At 39.1% G+C, this 19,427-nt stretch overlaps 2 protein-coding genes across 9 annotated transcripts in view; one reads left to right on the top strand and one right to left on the bottom strand.

Moving 5' to 3' along the window:
• The window catches only part of LTBP1 (latent transforming growth factor beta binding protein 1), a 198,879-nt gene extending 179,663 nt beyond the window's left edge, over positions 1-19,216 (top strand). For 7 of the 8 annotated variants that reach the window (XM_061471023.1, XM_061471019.1, XM_061471017.1 and 4 more), the window contains 5 exons: positions 976-1,116; positions 3,407-3,577; positions 13,106-13,228; positions 16,775-16,924; positions 18,171-19,216. In XM_061471023.1, the coding sequence (XP_061327007.1) occupies positions 976-1,116; positions 3,407-3,577; positions 13,106-13,228; positions 16,775-16,924; positions 18,171-18,340 (755 nt within the window). In that variant the 3' untranslated portion in view covers positions 18,341-19,216. The remainder of the gene's footprint in view (positions 1-975; positions 1,117-3,406; positions 3,578-13,105; positions 13,229-16,774; positions 16,925-18,170) is intronic. The other variant, XM_061471018.1, reaches the window with a different exon arrangement.
• Positions 1-19,427, bottom strand: part of FAM98A (family with sequence similarity 98 member A) — a 185,086-nt gene that overhangs the window by 63,907 nt on the left and 101,752 nt on the right. The window lies entirely within an intron of this gene.

Below are 19,427 nucleotides of genomic sequence, written 5' to 3'. Positions count from 1 at the left end.
GAAACAGCCTCTTGTGCTCTTCTGAGTGCATAGGCAAGGCAGCACAAAGTGATCAGAAGTGACTTTCTCTTTGTCTGCACGCTACTTCTTCACTCTGCCAAAGTACAATTTAGCCTTCTGTTCTTTGTATATGTGGTTAGCAGTGCAATCCTGCATGTTGAAGCTCACCTTTCACTTGGTAAGTTTACTATAATAAATTAAATTAACAGAGTTTGGTTTGGACAGATATTTTCCACAAGGAGTTAATATGCAACGTGAAATTACAGTTCAGGTCATCGATAAGTCCGGTTTAGTCTGCACAACCTTGTATTCATGTGGTTCTGCTATTCAACTGAAAATTACTCATAACCATGACCCTGGCTTTTACTTTGTAAGCAGAAAACTATGTATAATGTGCAGAATAGCATAATGAAAGGAAGTAATTTTTGCAACCACTGTAAGAGAGCTTTTCACCTTCAGATTCTATGATTGTTTTTTACAAAAGGTGGGGTTTTGCTGATTTAATGTAATTTATCCAAAGGAAAATAGCCTGCACTTCCATTTGAGCTAAATTTCTGCTTTTCCTCTCCAAGACAAACTAAGGAATAGAACTACTGTGGCTAGGTAAGGCAATCCCTTTTGATAAGCTCATGAAGGATCTCAGAGAGTATTGCCATCTCTAATGCCTGCTGGTACTGTCTTAAAGGGATAGGAACATGAGAAGCAGTTGCAGCTGTGCTTGATGAAGGGTATGCCTGGCACTCCAAGCCCCCCAGCAACCCAACTCATCCAGATTCTCCCTAATGCTGGAGGACTAGAGGTCAGCATCCTGCTGATCTGCCCATCCTTCTTCATGGGCACAGGCAGGATTCTGCTGCCAGCAACTGGTATTTGTGGTAATTAACAGAAGGCATGCAGAGAAATCTGTTCCTAATATTAACACAATGCGACTACTTTGTGCTGGCTCTCCTTGATACATTTCCTTCCATTTTAAAGACACGGATGAATGTCAGGACCCAAACAGCTGTATTGATGGCCAGTGCATTAACACAGAAGGATCTTACAACTGTTTCTGTACACACCCAATGGTTCTGGACTCAACAGAAAAGCGATGCATCAGACCAGCAGATTCAAGTGGTATGATCCATTATACATGTTACTGCAGTGAGTGCACCTCTGTGAGGTGGTGCTGACATGCCTACATATCCCAGTAAGCTTAGGCTGGGTCATGCTTGGATGAGCCTGCTCTTTTGGAGGATTTTGGAAAGCAATGCTTGGACCATCATCTGTTGATCCAGAAGGCATCATGATGTAGGACTCCACAGGGCTCCACTTTACCAATGCAGATAGGAGATTGATGGAAGTATTAATGAGATTAGGTTTGGGCTGGGGAGTCTCCAGCCCCCTGAATCACCAGCTTTGTGTCTGCCCCATCCAGCCTTGTAGGTAATGTGGCACATCTTACTAAGACTGGGGTTTGGCTATGGGCTGACTGTGGAGAGTCAGTTCAGAGTGAGTGACTGCTTCTAGCAAAGCAAAGAATAAAAACAGAGGTAACAGGGTATAGGAGGGAATAGCTGAAATTTTATCTGTGCTTTCAACTGATTAATATTGAGGCTATATCAAACACACATTTTCAAGCTCTTGGCTGCAGTGTCATTGTTTAAGAGTTTTGCATGTTCTTTTAAATTCAGTAGACACTGATTTCAGAAAAAAAAGATGAGATTCTTAGAAACATCTCAGAAATCCAGAGCATTATGCAGTCTGCACAGCTTTGTCCATGCCACACACATCTTTAAAAGAAATGTTACAATGGGTTTGATTACCACTGGCGCTGTATAGCCATAAATCCAGACCTCTGGTCCCTGCAACTTGCAATGAATTTTCCTAAGATGCATCTGTGAAAAGAAATGGGAATACCAACTGCATGCCAGCTTTAGGCACTCCAAATTATAAGACTGATACTTTTGAGGAGTAATGTGGTCATCCTCTTGCCTGAAACTGTGGAAGAACCACAGCATTTGTATTGTTCAATCTTCAGTTAAACAAACCAAGAGCAGGGTTGTCCTTTGTGTTCATCTAGGATGTGAAGGGAATGCAAGGGCCCAAAGGGTCTCCTGTCCTGCGATACTGGCGCTGACACAGCAATGATCTTACCTAGCACAAAGCACTCAAGCCTTTATCACACTGGCAATGTCCTCCCCAGTGCAGAGAAGCAGGAGGCAGGATGGTTCCTTTGCTGCCAGCAGAACTTGGAGTTGGTAGCAGAGGCCCGCTGCTGCTCTTCATGGCTTGCTGTGGCAAGTTCTCAGTAGAAATAAGCATCTAAATGCTGATCACCTTTGCACTTTCAGAGCTCACCATTCTACTCTTGATCTATTGGTTGCAATTCTGTACTCACCCATGCTTCAGTGCATCATGTGAAAATGCAGTACAGATAATGCAGACAAAACAGAACCTTGGTTTGTGACATTTATTTTTTACTGTATGTTGGAACAAAATCAAAAACTTGCAGATGTCTTTACAAAACAATTGTGCTGAGCTTTTTGCATTCCAAGTGGAAGATTAAGTTTACAGTTCCTCTCCCTCTGATCAGCAGCTATCAGAGATTGCTAGGACTAGGAATTGCTCCTACTGAGATCTTTGTCAGAACTAGTATGCCTCTGAAATAGTCCAGCTTTCACAAAAATACATGTTTTTGTTAATGTTCTTAAGAAGGTGACAGTAGTTCATAGCAGTATTCTGTCTCTGACAATAGCTGTAAGTGGATGATTAGGGACCAGAAGAGCAGATAAACAATACTTCTTCCCAGCACTCTCCCAGCCTCCAGCTATTTTCAGCTCAGGGGATTTCCTGAGCCTGATGTAGTTTGTCTGTTTCATTACTCAAACTCTCTTCCAAGTATTTGTTCAGTCTCCCGTTGAGCCCTTCTAAAATTTTTGTTCAGCTCTGCCCTAGTTGTAAAAGTTCTTTCAGATGCCACTGTCAGCAATATAAGAAAAGCAAAATAAGTTCTAAAGATTCACTCCATCCTTGGTGTGTTCCTTACGTACTCACCTCTGTCTTAATACTGTTTTTTGTCAAGCTCTCTTAACTTCCATGGGAGCAGAGCTGAGTCAGTGTTAAGCATTCAGCACTGACTACTGGTTTAGGAAGTTTATTTCTTGGGTGTCCAACCCAATGTGTTTTTAAATTGGCCTAATAGTGTCAAATGAGAACCCTTTAAGTTTTTTGCAAAGCTGAATAAAGGATGAGCCACCTCAAGCCTTAAATAAGGTCATAACTTCTCAGTTTAAATTTGTATTCAGCAATGTGTATAAAGCTAGGTTCTTTTTCTAATCTAAGTTTAGAAAATTCTGCATTATGTCAGTATCTTTTTCTAAATAACAGCACTGCAATGATGATCTAATACTGTCTTCTTCACCAGAACAAACCGAAGAAACTGAGGTCTACCAGGATCTTTGCTGGCAGCATCTAAGTGATGATTTCGTTTGTAGTCGACCTCTGGTTGGAAAGCAGACTACATATACTGAGTGCTGTTGCCTATACGGTGAAGCCTGGGGCATGCAGTGCGCACTGTGTCCTATGAAGGAGTCAGGTAAGGAAATGTACATGTCAATTCTTGGAATGAAATCTGAAATACTTATCAGTTTAATCCCTTGCATTTATACTCGGGCTAATAGCATAAGAGAGAACAACAAACCCTAACCCTTCAAGAACTAACGGAAATTTTTCTCATTAATTAAAGGGAATTCATTACAGTCTGCATTTTGAAAATGTAGCTGCTTTTATTTTTGGGCACTTACAGGACCCGTTTCCTTCAAGTGGGACTATCAGTGATTGGCAGTTCAGAACCCTGGTGGAAACAGGAGGGCATTTTAAGAATAGCAGTGTTTCTTAACATACCCGACAAAAGCCATCTATGAAGACAGAGGCACAGTTCATGTGCACACACATGCATGATACTCAGCAGGTTACATAACTGTTTTAGATTTTTGTTGCTAGTGTTACAGTTGAACTGCACTAACTTCTCTGCCCCATATAAACTTCTCCAGGGCCTAGTTTGGATGTAGCTTTCTTACTACAAATGTCTCTTTCAGTAGTATTGTTTTCCATACAGGAATATTGTGCTACACTAGTAAACCATTTTATTCATATCAGACCTGGTTTTTCACTTGGTCCCGTGTTACTCTGACTGTAACATTAGGGCTAAAGTAGCACGTGTTTTATTTGTAGCAAGTTAAAACTACAGTCAAGCTCAGTGAAGCATTAACGTGATTGTGTCTACCTGAGTTTTATGTATTTATAATTTACTTGCAATGTCCCTGAACCTGTTCTTATATATCTTTACTTGTTTGAGTTTGCTTTGGAAGTGCAGCAACTGAAAAAAGTGCCTGGTTTTGATGGTGTTGGCTGGAGTAACTGCTGACTGACGCTTACCCCAGAAGGAGACTGAGGAAGAAAAATAGGGCATGACAGCGGCTTGATTTATAAGATATGGAAATCTCTGAAATGTCTTTGTCAGAACAAATCTTACAGGAGGACATTCCCAGGCAGTGAGTTACTACATCTGCTAGAATAACAATTGCAATGGAACGAAATGTAACAGTAAAAAAAAAAAAAAGGGCAATAGCTAATAGCAAGAATTGTTGCTATGACCTGGACTTCCTCAGGTGGAAAGATAGAGAGGATGAAGGAAAGCTGTTCCTTGCGGAGAGAGTTAAGGTAGGCTTGAGACTTGCTTCTGAATAGTTCTAGCTAGTTACATTTAAAGCAGGATAAATCTGAAAAGGAACAGAGAAGGACTACCAAGATGGTCAGGGAATGGAGAACCTGTCTGACAAGAGAAGACAAGCCTATATGCAGAGCAAAGGTTGTAAATAGTTGAACTCTTTCACAGCAGAGTCATGAAGGATTCCCACAAGCTTTTAAATTAAACAGTGTTGATGTGAGGAAAAAATTGGAACAAGTTCAGTCTGAACACATGTAGGCTTGAAATTAGATGGATTTTGATCATTAGGACTGCAGGATTCCAGAGCAGCAATCCTGTGACAACAGTGGGGTACCGATCCCAACTAGCTCTCTGAAGAAACTTAAATTCATTTTAGAGATTACATGAAGGCTCCTGATGGATAACATGCTAAACATCACTTGGATGACCCTCAGTCAAAGCTGATGAGCGTTATGTTGGACCATAAAATCCTTCTCCCTCCAGACATAATTTTTATTTGAAGTTAATATGCATTGTGAAGTATCTGCTTTAACCGAAACTACAAGGCACGCTTTGATCCCAAATATTTTAAATCATCCTTATAGATTGGAACATAGTTAAAAAAACCAAAAGCACATTGAATCTTTATGACATCAGGACAAATAGACAAGCTTACATTTCTTAGTGGAGGTGGTGCATGCTCATTTGTCCTCACACACAAATGCACGCTCCCACACAGAAACCTGGAAAACTTTCTCTGGTTTCAGAACATTTACCAAGAAAAATTTAAAGCTGACTGAACCGAATAAATGATTTATTTGACATGTCTTCAGTTTGTAGTACTTAAAGTGATATCATTGGCTTGAGAGAGTGCTTTCGCACCTCTGGGCCAAGAGGTCAGAGGTTCAAGTCCTGGCTGGGGAACCAGGAATTTCTCCATTTTTAAATACTTGTGTATTGTGTTGGCCAGATTTACAACTGAAAGTGTTTGCTTATTTCCCAAGTTAGGGACCTTGTGAAGATTTGTAACACATCTTAAAGAAGAGCTAGGGATGTGAAAAGCGTTATCACCGGAAGACTTTCACCATAAAATGGGTTGGATCACAGAACAGGTCACTTGCTTATCTGTGGTTTCCTTTTGCCTTTTTTATGCTCCTCTTGTATTTGAGGATCTAGATGCTGCACTTGGAAAGAAGGAAATACAGGCCTACCACCATAAGTGATACATTTGCAAGTTCCTTCTATGACAAACTCATGCTTTATTGAAAGAATCTCTAACTTTTGTGTCCCAGCTTATCTTCAGAGCAGTTCCATTTTTCATTGCAAGATTTAAAATTCCTTTTTAAGTAGCATCTGACATAAAATCAGGGGGAAGATAGAGAACTTCTCTAAAAACTGATCCATATAAATGAGAAAGAAATCTGGCCTTTCACCAGCATGAAAACAGAATTTAGGTAACTGATAAGGTCTCTAAAAACTACTAATGAGTGCTTGATCAAAGAAACCCCACTGAAGATGAAGCTAAACAGTCAGAGTTTGAGACAAAAATAAGTAGCACCTGTTGAAGTATTGCAGCTGAACAACATCATCTTAACAACAGTAAGACTCATTTGTATTTTGATAACAGTATCAAGGAGGAAACTCAAAATACTAGTATCAAAGCCCTGGTCAAAATAGTGCAAACATGAACTGTAGCGATGTGATTGAGTACATCTTACTTGTATAAAGAATTTGTGGGGCAGGCCTTGGAAGCAAAGACAGATTGCCTTCAACTATGTTGTCTCTTAACATTATGATCTTATGATATCATCATATTACAGATAAAGGTTTTCAAAGATTGCATCCAACACCAAAATATTAACTACTGAAATGTGTTCTCTCTGGGCTCATTGTGGCGTTAGGCTGTCCTTGCCCAAAGAACATTCAGTAATTAATCTTAGGAAACCACTGTGGTGTTTGAGATTTGTAATTTGCAGTCTGTATTAATTGAACAGTTGAGGAAAATCAGAAAATTGGAGACACTTCTTTTAGATAACAAAAGCAAAACTTTATGCATTGCACCCAACACCCTCCAAAAACCCACCTTCTTGGGTGACCTGCCTTCAGAAGTTCTGCCTCCTTGGACAATTTGGTGTTAGTCCCCAAGACCAAATTGTCTCTATCCAGAGGCCATCCTCTAGTAACTGGCAGCAGGACAGGCAATGATGGGTTTAGCAGCTGGGTCAAAATATCCATGCTAGAAAATAGAGAACTGGCCAAGACTGAAAAAATCTGGAATCTAAAATAAGGGCATATACATCTTATGTTAAGCTGGACATGTAGCACCTGAATTATAAACATACTAAGCTTCCAGAAGCTCCTGTAACTCCCTTATGGGACTGGAGTGGATTTTAGACAAGGTATATTATTACAGGGCACAGGAAATTTGAAGGGAGGAGATAGAAGTAACAGCTAGAAAATGTTTAGTAAGGTGATGTGCCAGAATCAGTGTGTAATTTAGGGGGACTGTTTATTTTTGTATTTGTAAAATGATCTTCTTGGAGTTTGTTATTTCAGTGCAGTCCCACCTTTGCTTCGGTAACACATTAGGATGCTAGGAAGGTGGAATTATGTGCCCCTGAACCAAAGATATGCCAGTCTGTTAAGGAGGGTGCTTTCTCCCTCTTGCAGCTGGCTGCCTGAAGAAGTTTTAATATAGGAAAAGGGGGTAAGGAAAAACCAGGACAGTTTTTTAACAGATGTTACAATACTATTCATTGGGAGAAGGCAGAGTGTGTGTTACATTACTACAACTAAGAACTCGGTGGTTGTCTGACTACTAAGATAACATTATGAACACATTCTTAGGCATCTGTAAAGGAGGCCAGCATTCAGTTTATCAGCCTGCTTATTAGTATAACCTTATATACACCTTTTTTTACTGCAGGTTTTAAATGCTAGTATTTTATGGAACCACTTTATGCTTAGAAGATCTGCAGAAAGGAAGATGGTAGAACTCCAGTCAGTGTTACAGAAGTTCTGTGGGTTAGGAGACACATAAAGAACTGCTGAGGACTTAGGTTATACTTGAAGTTTCTCTTTATCTCCACCTTAACATTTGCAAAGCTCTGACCAGGAGACCACTAAGGGTAGTGGGTAACATGAATCTTCTGGAGGGCTGTATAATGTAGGATTTCTTTTGGCCAGATTCACATGGATGTTTTTTATACAGAAACACACATCTGTGCTGGTCCTACCAGTGTCCCCTTCCCTCAAGGAAGAGAGATAGTCATCCCTACATGTAGCTGTTGAATTCTACCCCTTCTGGTGGAACAGATTGTTTGACTATGGTTTTGTTGCAAGGAACTCTGTATCCTTTGTAAACATTATGAGTTAGTTCTGGGCTGAGCTTCTGTATTATGAGAGCATGGTGTTCCCTTCAAGTCCTGACTTATATTAGTCATGAAGATCTGGAAGTACAGGGGAAATCATTGTGCGTGAAGGATGAGTTTCCATCTGTCTTCTTTTGAGATCGTAAAAATCAGCAGGGGGATGGACATTGGATTCCTCTCTGGAGACCATTGCATTTGCATTTAGGATGGCATTGTGCCTCCTTCCTTTCTGGTAAAGACTCTGGACAAATGGATTATTTTCTTGAGCTCGGAATACTACAGTGATTGGGCCTTGAATATTCAAATTCTTATGCTCAGTTGGCTGCTTTCATTTCTGTTGATGAAGATTTTCAGTGCTTTTTATGAAGTTTAGAAGAGACATGCAGAAGAGCCTGAGAATGGTTTTCCTCATGGAACCTCACATTCCGTGCATACTCACAGTATACATGGGAGTCATCATAGAGACAAAAAGTCATTTGCAAAGTTGTGGCAGAAACAACCTGGCTCTTACTACAGCTTTTAAGTGTCTACCTTGAGTAATAGAAGATTGTTTTAGGAAATTTGAGCAGCATTAGTTGAGGAACAAAAGGTGAATACCAAGAGGTTTTGAAAGAATCAGGCTGGTAATTACATTTCCTCAGAGACTGCATATAGAGTATCCTCATGTGAGGAAGGATATGAATATCCTTCTTAACTCGTTAAAAAAATCCTTTAAGACAGCTACCCTTCCTTTTTCCTTTAGCACCAAGAGTTGCAGAATGTATGTGAATGCTGTCCATGACAAACCTCAGCATCTGTTCTTGGAAGATGTCAGTAAAACTACCTTAGTTGTCAAATAGCACAATCTAAATGTAGAGCAGAAATATCTTCAGCTTTGGTTCACAGATGATGCAGTCTCCCAAGAGAGCCTAAACGTAACCAATTCAGACGGCCGTTGGGAAGGGCCATATATTACATGTTATAAATGCTTTCTTGGCTTTGTCCCTCTCTCCAGTGATTTCTTCCATGGCAAAACTATTGAGTTCTTAAATAATTTGAAGGAACTGCCTTGGTGTTGATAGCTTTGGCTCCTTTTTTGTGTGTGATGGTGACAGTTCTGAGGAGCTGGAACAGAAATAAAGCTTGCTTTATGGGCAGGAGCTAGGATTGGCTTTGTTGCAGCTGTTTCATGGTTATGTCAGGAAAAGCTTTTTTATATAATTGTTTTAAATGCAAATATGAAATATGCAATATAAAATAAGGAATAATTATTATAAGGAATAATTTTTCCGACTAGAGAATTTAGGATTTTTAGGCCTCTGGGTACAAATAAGGCCCACACAGGCTTGTGCAGTTACTACTGCATATGCAAATTAGATGTACATTTGCACAGCTGCACTTAGGTTAACAAGCACCTATAAGCCAGCCAGTCCATCCAACTTGTCTTGTCTCTATCATTCTGTTTTTCATCACCAATTACGGCTAGCATCCGTGCCAGTACGCATGTGCATCTAGCTGTTTTATATGCAAACATATGACTTAAATAATGTCCATTTTTGAAAGCCTACATCAGCTTCCTTTTATAATGGTTATCCTAAGTTATACAACAAGCTGTCTCAATAATTCATTTGCAAGTTATGAGGAAAAACGTAGAAACACGTGAAGCAATGTAGACTAAATTGTATTAAAAACACAAATCTTATCTTCCTCTTGAACTGCAGTTGTATTGTCCCTGATCACAGCCAGGAGAGAGAAAGCAGAGAAAATAAATCTATATAGAAAAAGGTTTTATCATTGATTATAAATTACAGAATTTACTTTTTTTTTTTTACTTTACATGAAAGATTCTTTTGAAAGTGAGCATTAATTTCTGTGACAGCTAAAATGTTTTTGTCATTCAGGGGTAGTTACACATTTTCCCTTGCTCTCTGCCCCCTTACTGCCTTCTTGGTCTAAGTCTCTTGCTGCCACCTTCCTAGGGCAAGATCATGCTGTTTTCTTATTTGTATATTTGATGCAACTTTTTGTGCACCCATCATGCTTTTACCCACAAATCTTATGGCACTCTGTTCATTTAGTTCCCTTCCCTGGAAAACAGTGACCAGCATTTAGCACAGTGACCTGAAATATACTATTTTTAATTTAAACTGTAGGAACTTAGCATAGTAAAGGGAAAAGTTTAAAACAACAGAAATTGGACATATGCATCCTTCTTGCCGTTAACTTGCTCTGTCCTCCAGAGGAGGACTCTGATGTGTTCATTTTTCTCAGACATCCAAGCCTCTAGTTTACCTTACTTCAAAATACCAGTTCTCATGATCTTTCCAGAATGTGCCCCCCTGTTACTGGTCCTGAATTTCTACGGTTGGTTTCTTAGGTGGGTTGCTGTTGCTTTCCTTAGGTTTATCGCCTGAATCAACACATTACAAAAGACAAGAGATAAAGTCTATTCTACTTGGACATCTAAAGATAATGTGCAGTATTAAGAGGCTATTACAGTTAATTTCAAATCATCACAGTATATGCAGCAAAACAATGATATATATAAGGAGGACTTTCGAGTGACTTAAGACTATTTAAATACTCTGTCAGTTTTTGTATAAAAGCTCTGTATACAATTAATGTAGAAACTATTAAAAAGTGTATTAACAAATGGTTAATTAAGCGTAATAGACTTCAGTGGGTTAATAGATTATTACAGTTGTATGTACAGCCTTGTAGAAGACCTTGATACAGTTACAATCTCTTGTAACAAATACCAAGTTTACAGTATTCCCTAGAACAGCTCTTCATCATTTTGTAACCACTAGTTTACTTACAATGAGAACTAAAAATGCAGACATACAGAACTTGACTGGCAAAGAACCAGTGTGGCAGGAAACAAGTTTCTGTTGTCAACATTTCTTTATTCTTCTTTAGATAATAAACAACTTTGTGTTGGCAAACGTGCAGTACAAAATATTCTTGCACAATCTTCAAACTACCCAGCTCTCGTGTATACCAGAGCTCTGTGGCTTTTCAGAAGTTCTGACTGCTGCCTACAGAAGAAAAAGATTGTTTCTACTACCAGTATCACTAAGTGCAAAATTAGCACTGTGTAACCTGAGAAGCCAATGTCCAGGTTCTGGTGGTCAGTCCTTCCCATCAGATCATTCATGTGGAAGCAGCAGTGTTCTGTCAGACCTGCTTGACTTGTCCCATTGCCCTTCACTGCCTGGTTTTGTGTGGTGGTTTCTTCCATGCAGGCCGGATGAGTTAGTATTTTGTGGTAAAGCATAGATTTCCTCTGCCAAGAACATTTGTGTGCATCTGTGAGAAAGTGCTTTTACACTTCTGTACAGCTTTTCTCTGTGTACATATCAATGAAGGAATTAGTCAGAGATGATAACCTGCTCTCCCCATACATGGATGTTAGTTGGAGTTAGATGTGCGGAAAGAAGAATAGGGTGTTTCAGTTCCTATGTCAGCTCTTAAAACTATGTTCATTATTGTACTGTCTCGGTGGGAAGCTGTGCATTAAGGGATGTAGCTAACATTTGCTATATTCTCTTTATTTTCTCATGCTGGCTTTGTTTTATGTACAAACTGAAACAAATGTCTTGGGCAGTGTATTTTTTCATCTGGGAGAGGAGAGGGTTTTTGAATATAGTAATTACTTCATATATATTCTGGAGGATTATGGAAATCACTTTGCACTTGAAGCAGGTGAGATTTGCAATGAATTGCAAGTTCCCTAGGGGAGTGAGTACATTCTGCAGAGTCGGACTGGCACCCATGACAGTTCTGGATGTGCACAGAGCAGCTTTGCCTGTACTGTACAGTCTCATGATCATAAAGAGCCAAGTTGTTGACCACAGAATTTAAACTTTTTGAACACTTTGTTTTCAGTACAAAAAAAAATCATTCAGGTGGAGGAGATCCTACCTGTGAAAATAAAATGACAATGCTCGGCAGCAAGTGGAGCTGTGCTTTGCACTGTCTGGAGGTAGTCTGGATTTATCCAACTATTTGCTGTCTGGGACAGTTCTACACAGCATGAGGTTTCTGGCTCTGTAACCATCTGCAATTCTTGGATTTCATATCTGCTTAGGGCTTTTTTTCCTCTCTCTCTTTTCGTGGTTTTCTTTCCCGTCCTTATTCTGCCCGATTCTCAGAACAGCAGGAAATCTTCACAGAAACAGATGCTAAATAGTCTGTAGCAACAGCAAAGGAGTACCTGGATTGTTGTATTTTAACAACATTTCTATTTTCAAATAAATTGTTGTGTATATATTTTAGTAAATGCTAATGGAAACAGAGGTGACACAATAAATCAAATAAAAGAATCAAACTCAGCATCAGCATTTCAAACATGGCCTTTGGCATCTAAAATGAATAGTTGCTTTGGTCTGCTTCAATTTCTGTAGTCTAGCTATCACAGAGAGGCAGAAAATCAGAGTATAACTATTTTTCCTGTGTATTTCCCCTTGCCCTTTAAGGTTCACAGCCAGGAGACTTTGAACAGCACTCATATTTAAGCCTGTGGTTTGAAGATAAAGTTTGCGCATGACTATGGGTTATTTTAGGATTTTTCATTCTGTGATTTCTGCAAGTTGGCTAAAAGTGCCAGAAGCATGGCCCCACCTGCTCCACTCTGCTTTCTTTAGGGTAGTTTCTGCTAGCAGCCATGATGATCTGGGATAGGCTTTGTTCCACCAGTATGAGTGCAAGCATGGACAGCCCTGGAGAGGGGTGCATTGGCAGCAGGCTACACAGCATCCCTCTGCTCTCACTTCCTGAATTGCGGGCCAGAAGAACCCGACCCATAACTTTTTGTACAGTTATTGACACAAATCCATCCCTGGTGTTACCCTATTACAGCTTAACAGTCTGTATTTGGCTCATTAACATTTTAATGACATTCTTCTTGAAGAGAGAATGCTTTGAGCAAATTGCAGTTTATGGTGTTTCTAGGAAGATAAGTTTATTTCCAGCTAATATGAACCACAGCTCACTGGGACTAATGTAATGCAGCCTGTGTTAAAAGTGTGATTAGTTTTATATCCTATTTTCTTTCCTCCCTCAGAGGATTATGCCCAGCTGTGCAACATCCCTGTTCCAGGATCTCGACGACCATATGGACAAGATGCTTTGGTTGACTTCGAGGAGCACTACACTCCAGAAACTAATCCATACTTTGTAGAAGACCGTAAGCAAGTTTCTCTTATGTAACATATTTCAAACAAAGGTTGTAACTTGGATTATTGCCCTGTAGCTGGCTCCATTCTTCTGTCTGCCTCTGAGTAATGTGGCCTATTTATGTTTTAGTTATTCCTTTGACACTAGCTTTCAGTCAGGTGTTCTGGTTCAAGCACCAGCGCTGTATAAGAGTCCAGTTGGGCTCAGGCTACAATATTAATTTTTAATATAGTGAAATAGTTTGTGCCAAGTGTACCAGATTTGTATTTACCAACAGATTTACAGCTAAGGGTCAAAAAGACTGCCAGTTTTCTTTCTCACAAATTAATTTTCCTTTGGAGCATAGGACAGATTTTTTCAGAGTGCATTTAGTTTAAAAGGGGGAAACAGAAATGCCTTGAGGCCATCTTTCCATGATTTTCCAGCAGCATTTATAGGGGGGAAATGGAGACCAAGCAAGTCATTCTTGCTCAACAGAGAAGATGTAGAGCACAGTATGATCAGAGAGTATGCATGCATATAGCTTTCAGGCTAGATGGAACAGCCCACTAAGCAGGATATGAGGAATTGTGTACAGCATCTCACGTTATACTTGAGGAGGAATATGAGGGTTCTTTATGGGTCTGGCCAAGCAAACTGTGAAGAACTGTGGGAGAGGACTGCTCACAGATCTCAGCATCTTCCTCAAGATCAGCCATCCTGTAAAGGTCCAGTGTATTGCATCACATTTTTAGAGAAGAAAAGCGGAAGTATCAGAAGGGACTTGTAACCTCCTGTGCTTCATAAATATGGCCCACAAGTTCCTCATTCCCAAAGTGCTTCTCCTGTACCAGGACTTATTTTTAAAATAACAGTAATAGGTCAGAATGGGGCAGGAGGATTACAGCACACTGTTAGAAGGGTGATGCACATTTCTTGTGCACATTGCACTTCATACATTTATACAGAACTACACAGATCAGGTTAATGAGGTCTTTTCTCTTTAGCATCCAAATGACCTTGTGGCTCTACACAGAATTGTAAAATGTCTTATTTCTTTATATTCAGATGATTTTACTTAAACAGTACTGAGTGTTGATGCTTAATTGAAATGTCACACAGATGGAAACTACCAAACACAACAAAAAGTCCAGAAAGATGGCCGGGTAGCAAATATGACAGATAAAATACTGAGCGGGGAAGAAGCATTTTGCAAGTTATATGAGCCATGGTGAATAAATACAATAAAATTGTGGACAGTTTTGAATTCAGAGCTGAGTCCACTGTCTTAGGCACAGAGGTTTAAGAGATCATGTCACTTGCTCCCATCCTATCACTGAGTCAGATACAGTGGCAACCAAATACATAGGAAACCTCAGACCACACTCTGTCCTGATCAGAGGCGTATTCCTTGACAGATGTAGTTGCCACATGTTTAGGGCATCAAAAACATCAAGGTCACAGTCCTGCTATGGTCTGTATGAGGAATACAAAAATACGTCCCATCCTGTGGCAGGTCCATGCACTTAGGTGTAGTGTTTGTCACCTGTGTACAATCAGCTTGCACAGAAACAATACACATATTTGAATTACAACCCAGGTCCCATCCAGCTGGTTTGAAGTATTTTATGTAGTTGAATTTGCTGTTATAAATATTTTGAGTGTAGCAAGCTAAAATTACAATATGCTGTATTTGTAACAGAAAAAAGTGTGTGTACATATATATGTACATGCATATATATGTAGATACATATTACATGTCAAATATGATGCCTTTTCTTTATTTAAAAAAACAGTTATGTTTTGGGGGGCATATTTCCCTTTCTTGGCACTATTTGTTTTTTAAAGTAGCAAAGGTCTTCTTTTTAAAAGACTCTCATCAGCCCTCTGCAAGCTGTATTAGAAATTAAACTTGGTCAAGTTTTTTACTACATTGTCACCATACATCACACCAGCTTGCTCAGTATCCTCGGTATTACTGCACAGAGATGTGATTTACTAGGTTTGTTGAAAAGATTGTAATATTTCCTAGTTAATGTACACTTGTATACATCCAATGTATTATATATGTTCTGGAGATGTGGCGTATGTCAGCAAGTATCTGTCACATTGTGCTCAGCATCTCCAGAATGCATTAAGTGTTAAGACTGATCACCGTGATCCTTACTAAGAATTCCACTCTGCTAGATAGAAACAGTGTATGTAGTTGAAGAGAGGGGGAGTGGAAATGAAACTACAGAAGTTAAATGGAGAATGATACAGAAAGGGCAGAGTAGGAAAGGCGAAGCAGGGCAAGAGAAAAAGGGTGCCTCAAGACCCAAGACAGAATGGAATAAATACAGAAAGACAGGAGAACAAGCACAAGGAAAGAGAGAAATTCATATTCCTAGGTAGCTTTGCAAATCTACATATCACAGCTGTTGCAACAATCTAAATCAGTAAATGGGGTTTAAATAAACCAGTAGTTTGTGCAGTCACTGTATTAATTATATGTTATGGGGCAGATGGAGAGGTGTATCCTACTCTATTCCACTCCAGCTCCAAATTCCCTTCCATTTCTATGCTATATGTTAATTATGCTGGTAAACCTACAACTCCCAGACATTCTCAGCTTTTCCCTCAAAAGTCTTTTTTGATGTGATGGGCTGCCATCTGCAGTCCTGTAATATCACTGCTCCACGAATAGAAAGCTAGTGCAAAAATACTGTGCAGGACTAACAGGAACAATTCAGTCCTAGAGAGAATCTCTAAAACACGTAAAAATTCAAGTAACTTTTTATATATATATCCTTCCTTATGCGTCAAAGCATAACTGTCAAAAAAGCCCTATGAGAGGGAGCACAAAAGGCATTGTGCAAACCACTCAATACAAAGACAACTCTTTAGCTTTGACTACTCGCCACCTAGAATTATGGCAAGGAGCAATTGGTAGATTATAGGTATTTGTACTGGCACCACTCACGGAAGTACAAGCCAAAGGGTTGTTAACCAAAACCACAACAGGAAAGCAGTCACTGATTCCTTCTTACTTTCCTTCAAGGCAGTTGAGATCAATGTTTTTTGTTGTTTTTTGTTGGGTTTTTTATAATATGTTTTCTTCTGGAGAAATGAGAATGAAGCTCTCCCCCCTACCCTCACCTTATTTTTCTAGTATACTGTTGTAAGGAACTTTTACCCCAGACTTCACTACCACTTCTTACCTTTGTTTCCATAAAGTTTGATACACATAACAATTCAAAGTGCTATTAAGAAAACACTCATTCATCCTATAAAAAAATGCACTCTCAAATTATGCAGTTTCCTTTACCAAAAAAAAAACCCAAAACCACAGACTTTTAACTCAAAAACTTAAGAGTTCACGAAGTTATTCAGTTTTCATCTTGAAACATATCACAGTACTTTTCTAGTGCTTTTAAAACTCCAGATGGTGAAGATCTGCTAAAGCTGACCTATTTTCTGCAAAGTCAAGTCACATTCCAATAAACTTCTGAGACAGTTTCAGACTCCCACTATGCATTTGGTTATACTGCTTCAACAGCTCTGTAAGTTACTTGTTTGCAATGCTTTCTCCACCAAGGTTTTCTGAACAGCTTTGAGGAGTTACAAGCAGAGGAATGCGGTATTCTGAATGGATGTGAAAATGGCCGATGTGTAAGAGTCCAAGAAGGCTACACCTGTGACTGTTTTGATGGTTATCATTTGGACATGGCCAAAATGACTTGTGTTGGTGAGGACAGCATGTTACTTCATCTTCTTCTGTTTGTCAGTTTAAGGAGGGGCTGGAACAAAGGGGTTAAGAGATTATCACCTGAACTGCATTACAGATGCCAACTTTGTCTGATTTACTGCAGAGGCCAGTGAATATTGTTACAGAAATAATTATGTTTGTGTTCCTCAGTTCATCTTGGTCATTACAGCTGTGTTCAGTTAAGAGCCTAGAAATGAGCAGACACATTTATATGACAGCATGTAAACTAATATCAACAATTTAACACTAATATATGGAACAAATGTTTTTCAAAGGCTTCAGTGAGCTAAGAGAATGGAACTGGATCCACAGTCGAAGAGTAATTTCAGGAGCATTACTTAGAGTGGTTGAATTGCCTAAACATGCAGATAACCACTTGGCGGGGTTTGGCCTGATTCTCCCTGATTTCAACAATCAACAGACTCACTTATTCCTTTCACTCTCAAACTAGTATATCCGCACAACTACTAACCAGAACATCTAATGACTATGTCTTCAGTTAAAACAACAAAGTGTGGGAGTGGCACGTGTCAGTAGAAGATGAAGCAAACAGCACCCCTCAGTGTACCAGCCTAGTAGAGACTGTGTGTGGGTATTTCAATTTAAGGTCTGTGCTGACTTGCTTAGCATTATGCTTTGTAACCCACAGCTGAGGTCTCCCAGCTGTATCATGTTAAGCTGCCTGCATGCCTTCTAATCTTTAGGACTTTATGGCAAGCTGGTCTCCTTAGCGAGAAAAGATGTAGCTCCTGTGTATTTCAAGCCAATGCTGCACAACATTGAGTGCAGGTAATTTGCTGTTTGCTGTTACTCAGTTGATGACAACAACAGTTCCTAAAGTATTTAATTTCTTAAAAATATAGATATTATACTAAGAACTTGGAGCATCTTTCTTATAAGCCACTTTTCAGTCATCAGCTAAAAACCTGAGATTTTAATATTTTTTAATGTAAGTTATTAAATTTTTGGTCTGCAGCTTAGGCTAAGTTTGAATTCATAATTTAACAGTTTAAGGCCATTTAATACGCTATTCATTTCCTATAAGAACTTCCACCTCTTCCCAACTCATCTGTACAGCCTTTGACTCAGCCTACTTCCACTGATCTGAAATGAAGTTCTGAGTGTATTCATACAGCACATTCTATTCCTGACAATGCTGGAAATAAATGAGTTTTACCTACACACCAGACTGAAGTACTTGTCTTTTGATGTCCCCTTTCTGCAGATGTGAATGAGTGCAATGAGCTGAACAACAGGATGTCTCTCTGCAAGAATGCCAAATGCATTAACACAGAAGGTTCGTACAAGTGCTTGTGTCTCCCAGGGTACGTACCTTCGGACAAGCCAAACTACTGCACACCACTGAACTCAGAACTGGACAGTGAACTGGAGTAGAGGAAAATATCCATATCCTAAGCCCATATACTCTGCACTGTATAAAGAAAAGGAAGAAAAGTATTTAAGTTGAGAAGAGAAGGCACCAGTGTAGCAAACGTAAGGGGAGAAAAGCATTAAAATGTGTCAAAGGTGAGACATGATGGGCTGATTGTATGTCAGCTTCGCTGAAGTGACAGACCAAATGGACACATTGCTCTGTATGAAAGAAACAATCAAGTATATAGTGTGTTCATAAGAAAAAAATATCTTTGAAAATAATCAAAAACAGTGCTGTTATTTTAAACAGAAGAGCTTTGGTTTTTTGGTTTGATGTTTTGTTTTGGTTTTGTTTTACTATTGCTTGATTAATTTGGCATTTAAATAGTGACGGAGATATTTTATATTACTATGTCATTTTTTGATTGTTCAGTTCCTTGCCTACTGTTTCTTTTCAGACCTTATTCTGATCAGTGCAAATTCTATGATACAGATATTTTTAGGCCATTTTATAAGAACTGTTACACAGGGTAATGCTCCTCCTTCTCTGGAACATTGGTCAGTGACTTCTTTTTCATTTGCTAGTTGTCTGCCCTGTGGAGCAGGCACCATTTGTTTTCAAATGTTTATGTACCTTGGCGAAAAGTCCTTATATTCATTCTGTATTGTGTATGGTTGTTACTGCACTTAAAGTCTTTAGAACCTTTCTTGCCAAGTTCAAAGCTGCTAGTGGACAACATTGGATTCCTTTTGTACATTAAAACAAAAGATTTTAGCTCACGACTGTATTGTAATGTGTAAATTGAACACAAGAGAGATCTTGTATGATTACCCTAACATATTAAAGCTGTATATTAAAACTCAATAAAATCACCTTTTTTTAGAAAAAAAAAACTATTTACTAATTGTAGGCATTTTTTAATTGTTGTTTATGTTACAAGAATCAACCCCTCACATGTTTACAGTACTAGAAGTAATTTACATTGCAGCAGTTATGGGGAGTTGTCTGGTTGTTTCTTCTCATTCTGTTTTAATAAGACCAGAATCTGAATCAGTTAATGTTTGAAGTTGGGCTTCCAGAGGGAAGATTTCAAACACAGACCTACAG

Source organism: Pezoporus flaviventris, unplaced genomic scaffold (assembly GCF_033815535.1).
Source record: "Pezoporus flaviventris isolate CSIRO_AGI_PZ_B2104156 unplaced genomic scaffold, CSIRO_AGI_Pfla_v1 ptg000066l, whole genome shotgun sequence".
NCBI lineage: Eukaryota > Metazoa > Chordata > Aves > Psittaciformes > Psittacidae > Pezoporus > Pezoporus flaviventris.
This window is presented reverse-complemented; position numbering and strand designations above follow the sequence as displayed.